Raw genomic sequence first — 8,042 nt, 5'->3', positions numbered from 1 at the left:
TTTTCTTTTGACCAGTGACCATTGTCCCTTACAAACTATTAAACTTAATAACTGGTAAGTGATACATCTAATACATTCCCTAAGGTTGGCTGGTGGTTCTCATGTTAATAAAGTACGAAGTTAACATATCTGTATAAATAGGTGACAAAAGTTAAGACCGAAATGTAAGGACACGGTGTTGGTGTGGAAAGAATCACATCATTGTTGTAGCAAAAACCTTGGAGAGAGTAATTTAATATCCATTCAAATACATGATCTTGGTTTTGGTGAAAAAAGATGCTATCTCACTTTTTCTGCCTCTTTTCATAAAAATTATAAAGCATGGGAGCATAATGTGTTTAACATTTGCTGGGATTCATTCGTATTTTAAACAGCTTCCCCTACAATTGCCTGGTTGGCGCAGCCTATGGGTTTCACTTTATTAAAACGCGTTTTGTTATTCTCTGCTAAGGCCACCGTACTGCGTTGTGTATGACGTCACGAGCAAAAACAAGGACCACAAGCGATGGCTAAATGGCTAGCTCGGTTGAGCGGTTTGTATATATGAATTTGTTGAGCCAAACAGTAGTTACGTGTGAAAACCAGTAAGTCAGTTGTCGACAGATCGAAACGCGAGGCACGGCCATGTTTTATACAGTTCCGTTCTTGTGTAAGTCAACTAATGTTGATGGTTTGATGCCGTTGATGTTAGTTAGCATACAGATGCTAGGCTAATGAGTCACATTAGCTTTCTCGCTGACAGTTGCCATGAACAGGCTCCACGACCACAAATAGCACGTCAAGTCGCAGTATTTGGTACAACCAAATTAAACGTTAAATGAATATCTTTGTGTCGCTCGTCTCCTTGAATACGCACAACAACAAGTGGATGTAACTGTGCAGCTGAATGTAGTCTGCTCTGCGATGATGGTGTACAGCTTGAATAACCCGTGGTAGCATTTTCCTAGGAACAACAACAACTGGAGGCTTATTCTTCAGTTCAGTTTTCCTAAACACACGGAGTTCACTTGTGTAACAGTTCACTTGACGCGGGACATTTGACAGCTATCACCATGTCGGACCTGGACACACTCATCGTCACCTTCCAGACCCAGCTCTCGGATGTGATGGAGACTGTGGTAAAGACAGCCATGTATGAGGTCACCAGGTTGGTTGAGGACGGCTTCTTGGAGGAGTTGAAGCGCAGGAACCAGGAGGTGGAGGCTCTGAGACTGCAGCTGCAATGGGCTGAGAGGAAATTAAGTGACCGAGGGGGGAAAGAAGGAGGAGGAAGAACCGGGAAATGTGTTGACTGTGCCAAAGATAATGTTGAACTGTCCACTAATGATGCAGAACAGAGACTTGAAGAACCACAGGATGGTAAGAACATACAAACATACTTTAAAAAAAAAAGTCATTGCCAGAATGTGATGAGGCTGTTTATTTAGGAGGTTATAAGAATACTTGAATTGTTTTAATACTGCAGTGTTTGTTTGTTTTTCAGACCTTTCAAGGGACTGTGGTGTGAAAAAAGAGGGTGATACTGTTGAAAGATGGACAAGAGGCCACAGAGGTGAAATGAAATCAGAGTCAACACAGGAGGCCATTCTCAGCCCAGAAGGGGAATCACAGGTGGGTCACGTGATGATCTCAGAGACAATCTCATATGGCATTTTCACATATTAATGAATTAAAGATGATACCAGATCAGTTTTGTTTTAATGGTGCTTGTGCAAATTCACCCTGACATGCCTCATTTACAATGTGCTCTATGTCCTGTTTAGGCAATGGAAAAAGAAGATGTGATGCCAGCTGTGGATGTGAAAGAAGAAGTAAACAAGCTGTCATGTTCTTCTGCGCATGTGGGAGGGTGGAGCGTTACCCTTGATGGTGAGTGTTGTACGCATGTTCAGTATTTTCACTTAGATTCTTGTCCACCCCTATATATGGTAGTAGAACTTGAAATTAATTTTCTACTGTGGCTTGTGGACATACATATTACCATATTCTCACACAGGCTATTTCTTACATTTATAAATTCATAATATTTTTTTGTCTTATCACTTATTTGTAAATATATGACCTCTTAGCTTGTGTGATAAATATTAGTTTATTAATCCTCGAGGCATTTTGGGTCACAAAAAAAGATTTCAGTGGGTGGAATATTGTATATTCAGGTTTTGGACTAAAATACTGGGATTATTTCATGAGCTCCTGCAGAAAACAACTTGCTGTTAAAAAATAATTGTTAACCTATTAAAAACATTGTTGAAGTCATTAATATGAACTCCTTTTACCATCTTTTTTTTTTGTTTAGGTAAAACAGTTTCCCACAGCACTAGTGAGATGATGGAGGCACATCCAAAACAGACTCAAGAAACCAGCGAAGGTGAGGAGTTACTGAGGAATGTCGACCCACAGATATCGACTGCATATGTCTTTCCTGAGGACCAGGAGGACTCACACATGGTTACAGATGCATCTTTCGAGATGGACAACAGTTGGGCTGGCCTCACTCACACAACAGTTGGGTTGCTGCATAATCACAGACTTGGAACCGACAAGGACTGCGATCCAGCCAAAACTCAAGGTTCTCTAAAGCAAACTGAACATGAGCTGTCCGACTCTCTTACAGCAGATGTTCAAATTCAGCTTACCCCAGGCAGAGATCAGATTTCATCCTCAGGACCCCGGAAGGCAAGTCTGCCAAACAGTGACCCTGTGAGTGTTTCTATCAAGCAGGAGGTTATTGTTGATTCTGATGGGTGTGAGGATGGCCAGCATATAGAGAAGAAAACAGTGACAAAGTCAGGGATGGCATCTTTCCCATGTTTGGCAAAGCGGCACAGGGTGAATTCAGAAGCGCTCAAGCAGAACCACAGTTCCCATAAAACCACAGTGCAGGAGGTTATGAAGCTGCATTCTAAAATCGGTACAGGTGTCAGGTTGCAAGCTGCGATACAGCACCTCCATCGACCGATGAAAAAGCCCTCTCACACACCCTCGAACGGTACCACCGCAGCACTGTCTGTAGCTCACTCTCAGGTTGTGAACTTAAATCCCATCAACAGAGTTCCCACCACATCTAAAGCCGCTCCACCTCCCCCGCTTTCAGTTCAGCGAGTTCAACTGGGAGACAAACAAGCCGCAGCGCTTAACCGAACTGGTGCCACATGGGTCAGCATCAAATCCCAACATCAGTCTGCAAACTCCCACCACGCAAACCCCTTACCCCATCCAGACTCTCACCCTAACCCTGGCCACAGGCACCCACTGCGCTGTGGGCAGTGTGGGAAATGCTTCCCCCACCCCAGCAACCTGAAGGCCCACTTGCAGACTCACACAGGCGAACGGCCTTTCTGTTGTTCTCTCTGTGGCCGCAGCTTCACCAAGCTGAGCAACCTCAAGGCCCACCGGCGGGTCCACACTGGAGAGAGACCATACTGCTGCTTGGCCTGTGGCAAACGCTTCACCCAGAAATGTAACCTGAAACGTCACCAGAGGATCCACCTAGATGTATGATAATGGACAGCCAGTGATGAAAAGACAAATTTGGTGTGTGCGTGTGTGCGTGTGCGTGTGTGTGTGTGTGTTTCTTTTACATTAAGATGCTACAGTGTCTCCTTTGCAATGTAATACAGTTGTTGTGATGCATTGCAAAGCTGCTTCTTGTGTACTTGTCTCTTGAAGTGATTGTTCGAAGTTTTTCTGTGCATTCCAGAAAGGTTTATATACTAAACCTTTTATCTGAAGGTGTTCTAGTGTTATTAAAGGATGAAAATCAGTGTGTTGTGAAATGTATTATGCACAAAACAGGTAAATTGTCACTTTTGGTCAATAAAAGATGATTTATTCTGTGAATATTCAAATTATTTGTTTATATTAATTACAGTGTGCCTGTGAGCACAAAAGCACTTCTATTTGACCATGATCAGGACATTGAATTTGTTTGCAGTCACTTTCCATCCACCTTCATTTTCTGCTCCTGTCATCATGCTACTAAATTCTCCAGTCTGGTTTTCTTTGTGTTTCCATTTCAGACAATTATTCTTCTATCCCTATTTATATATTATAAATATATTAGAATGTTGTTAATTTCCCATGTTAATTGCTACTGGAGATATTAAGGATTAAAAAATAAAATAAAATGAACTTTTAAAGAATGCTAATTGCAGATTTTTGTTTTTTGAAAGAATCAACAACGGGGCCAATGCAGGGTCAAACCCAGTAATTGGATGCTCTGAGCAAACATGATCGCTTAAAGTTGCTCTTAACTATATGAATTAAGTTGCTTGAAAAAATGTATTCTTCACACTCTGAATGAAAAAAGCATCTGCACACTCAAATCTGTGCAAGAATCTTTTAATTAGCGAACTTTCAGTCAGAGACCTTCAAGGCATCATTCTTCACACTCCGCAAGTAACATTTTTAGTTTGCTCTTTATAGCATTCTTGTTCGTTGTTCGTGTTAAATATGGACCTAGATCACACAGCCCTAGAACTACTTCCTCACTCGAGTCACAAAACACATAAATTCTTTTAACCTTTTAACATCCACCGGGTCGCCGGCAACCCACTTAAGCCAGTTGTAAGAGGTAGCATCACACAGTAATGAGTAAAAGTAATTGGCACAATTTGGCCAATTGGAGATGTTCGGGGACACCAGTGACACCACAAACTAAAAACTCCCTCGCTCCCATAAGGTTAGGCCTAGAGGTCTGGAATTTTATACCGGTTGACAAAATGTAGAAGGTATATGGTGTTCTACATAGTACTGGCATAAAGCATGTCTTAATTATTGTTATTCAAATATGACTCATTATAGACGAGGACCAAAAACACTTTTTGAGCCTTATTTGAACTGATGTAGTTTTGTGTTTTAGCCACATGCTAAACAAACACATTTCCAGAAACTAGAAGATGTTACATGTCAAATGAAGCCTAATACATGCATCATGGCCTTACATTTCTTTTGTCATAAGCTTTTCCGTTTGGGTATGCCAAATATGCGAAAATTTGATAAAAGGAATGGATGTTAAGGGGTTAATTTTATTAAAATGATTACATTTATATAATTTTATAGCTTAAGTGTGATGTGTGTTCTTCCAAGATTTCAGTACTAAAATCCTGAAATCTGCACCTTTTGAACAACTTACCAAGCTTTACAATTATTGATTAAATACGGCTCTGTTAGGTAAATGATTAAAAAAAAAATCCTCCAAAAGTACCCCAGTCAAGTTTTACAATGATACTGAAGTATCTTAAGTGACCACTAGGTGCCAGCCTTTCACCAAAGTTTGTACAAGTATCAGGACCACAGCAGTGATTTTTAAATGATTTCTAGTCATCTTGTCTGGATGCTAATGTATTAATGGAATAGAGTAGTACTCTTAAAGAAAGTCACTTCATTAGACTCACAGTTAATGGTTACAAGTGTCTGTGTTTTAGTAGATCTCTGCCTCTGTGTGGCTAAGCCTGTGTGTGTGTGTTACATATCTCATTTTCAGGATTAAGCTTGATGTGTTGTATCTGTAGTTAAAGTCAGAGCAGCACGATGCAGGTGGTGCAGCCGATAACATTTTAATCTTATTTTCAAGATGAGGAAAAAGCTAGCAGAGGCTGAACTCTCTCTCTCTCTCTCTCTCTCTCTCTCTCTCTCTGTCTCTCTGTGTGTGCTTGTGTGTGTGTGTGTGTGTGAGAGAGCGAGAGAGAGAGAGAATATGGATTAAAGGAGTGCTTCTGCTCTAGATGATATCTTTTCTTTTTGATGTTTGAACCCAATAACAAGAGAAGTTATCTACTAGGAGCAATTGAGAAATATACTTAGCTGAATCTGCAGTGAGCATAATACATGGCTGTGTGAGAGGATTGTGAAACCAGTCTGTAGGCTCACACATGAATGTGTGGGAGTACACAGTATATATAAACATATTCCTGTGTGTTGGCCAACATGTACTGTACCTCGCGTGTATTTCAAACTGATGATCTACAGTATGTATTAAGCTCATATGAATCCTCAGTTTCTCCTCTTCTTTCTGTCCTCTAATTAGACTATACTGTGTTGGAAGCATTACTTCTGAACATTTTAATTACTTAAAAAAATAACACTCCATCAAACAGTTTCATTTTCTTCAGCTTCCTCTTTTGGTTACATTTCCTATTTTTTGTACAGATACGCTCTGTCTTGCCCTTCGGTGAATCGTAAGCCACATTAATGCAGCAATATTGTAAGGAATGCAAGGCTGTGTTTCTGTGTAGAGGAAGGGTATGTTTAGCTTTTCCTTTGGCAATATCTAAAAGCTACTTCCAACTGAGCTGCTGTTTAGTTGGATTTGGTTAAAAAAAAAAACATACAGGAAAAGGTTATACAAAGAAAGAGAAATAATGGATCCAGACAGTCATGGAGTACTTAGGGATGTTGTTACAAGCTTGTACAAACTGGCAATGCAATGGATTGGCACTGTGGCAAAGGAGGGTGAACATAACCAGGAGCCATGACTCTCGTTAAATGACATAAAGGATTATTACAAATTAAAGGATGGTCTCAATTGCTAAATTCTTTTATGAGTGTTGGTGGTCATTTTAGAAATTGTTACTCCATTAATAAGATTTGAAGACTTACAGCAGCTTTGATGTCTGCTGTATGATTGACAGTTCACTCACCTGTTGCTCTCTGGGACTTGGACTGAGTATTGTCACAATATATTGGTTAGTTACTAGATTATGCTACCAGCCCTGTTAGCACAATTTAGGTAAAGTAACTAATGTTAGCTCAAGTATGCACCACTTAGTTATCCCAATAAGCTGTTTCCAGAGCGTGAAAGGCAACACACCGCACTCCTTATTTGGAAGGTCTTGCCTCCAGACAGAAAAGATTGCACCAACCATAAGCTGCAACTCTGGGATTCAAATCAGCTCCAATGCAAACCAATGGGTGATGTCACACCTTGCTACGTCCATCTTTATATACAGTCTATGGGAAAAATCTGCTGTCCTTGTTCAGCTGATGCTGATATGAGGCTTCAGTGGTCTGACTTAGTCAAATAAAGTGCGTATCTTTTAAACGTAAAGACTTTTTAATGCAAAATTCCCTCTACGTGCTTCAACAGATAGTGTTTGTTTCATGAGCCAAAACTCAATACTCAGTATCCCAACATCTCAACAAAAAGGTGAAAATACAGCTGCTCTATTTTTGAGTAAAACATTTCTAAATAAATGATTATTTCAGTTACCAAATGAGTGAACTGGGAACAGGCAACAGTGCTATGCTGAAGGGCTTGTGCACCACAATATTTTCATCTCACCCCAAGGTGTACATGAAAACCACATTTTCTCTTTTTTTTCTTCTCCCAAAAAAATATAACAATACCCTTCTCCTTTTCTGCCCCTTCCTAATAATAATTTTTGTACAATTCCTAAATTACCTAAATGTAAGTTTTTTTTTAATTGTTAAGTTCCCCCCACACAAAAACCTCCAGTGTATACCTTGACTATGAAGGCTTGTTTTGGCTTTGCCTTCAGATCTCCCACTGTTTTTTAATATGTTTAAAATTGTCATGTGTGCAGCTCAGCAGTGTTCTTTGGCCACTTCCTTTCATTACAGAGACCATTAATGTCTTCCTAAGCTTGGAGAGACAAAGGAAAATGAGAAAACAGGCAGAGAAGAATGAAAGCAGACAAAGAGTGTCAAAGGATAGTGCTGCTTTGAATAAGAATAGAAAGAATTACAATTTCTTCACAAGTTTCATCTAAAATTCCTGACATCACTCGGAATTGTCATCCACTTTACCTCCTGTTTTTGAAACTTACAAAGCAATCAATAGTATTAGCAGTGCCTGACTGGACTTGGAAATTAATGTCTCTTTCTAGTTGAATTGATAGCTATACTTTAAAAGAAACATCTTCTTTTCTCTTCTGTGTCAAATCTTTCCAATACTAAATTCAGTGCTTAACAGGCTACGGAGTGCACTGTGAAAGATTTATACCAAGTGTTGCTAGGCTAGTGTGCCTTATTCATAACACCTTCATATTTCATAAAAGCAGCTCATGCAGAAGAAATTGAAC

At 39.9% G+C, this 8,042-nt stretch overlaps 1 protein-coding gene across 1 annotated transcript; it reads left to right on the top strand.

Annotated features, from left to right (window-relative positions):
- The first annotated feature begins 313 nt into the window (after positions 1–313).
- On the top strand, positions 314–4,131 carry si:ch73-109d9.3 (zinc finger and SCAN domain-containing protein 5B). The gene is made up of 4 exons (XM_044346381.1): positions 314–1,359; positions 1,484–1,611; positions 1,764–1,869; positions 2,297–4,131. Exons 1-4 carry the CDS (start codon positions 1,053–1,055, stop codon positions 3,499–3,501), a joined length of 1,746 nt encoding a protein of 581 aa, XP_044202316.1. The 5' UTR covers positions 314–1,052; the 3' UTR covers positions 3,502–4,131.
- Positions 4,132–8,042: the final 3,911 nt, after the last annotated feature.

This window comes from Thunnus albacares, chromosome 3 (assembly GCF_914725855.1).
Source record: "Thunnus albacares chromosome 3, fThuAlb1.1, whole genome shotgun sequence".
Taxonomy (NCBI): Eukaryota; Metazoa; Chordata; class Actinopteri; order Scombriformes; family Scombridae; genus Thunnus; species Thunnus albacares.
Note: the sequence above shows the minus strand (reverse complement) of the source record. Positions and strands in the feature narration are given on the sequence as shown.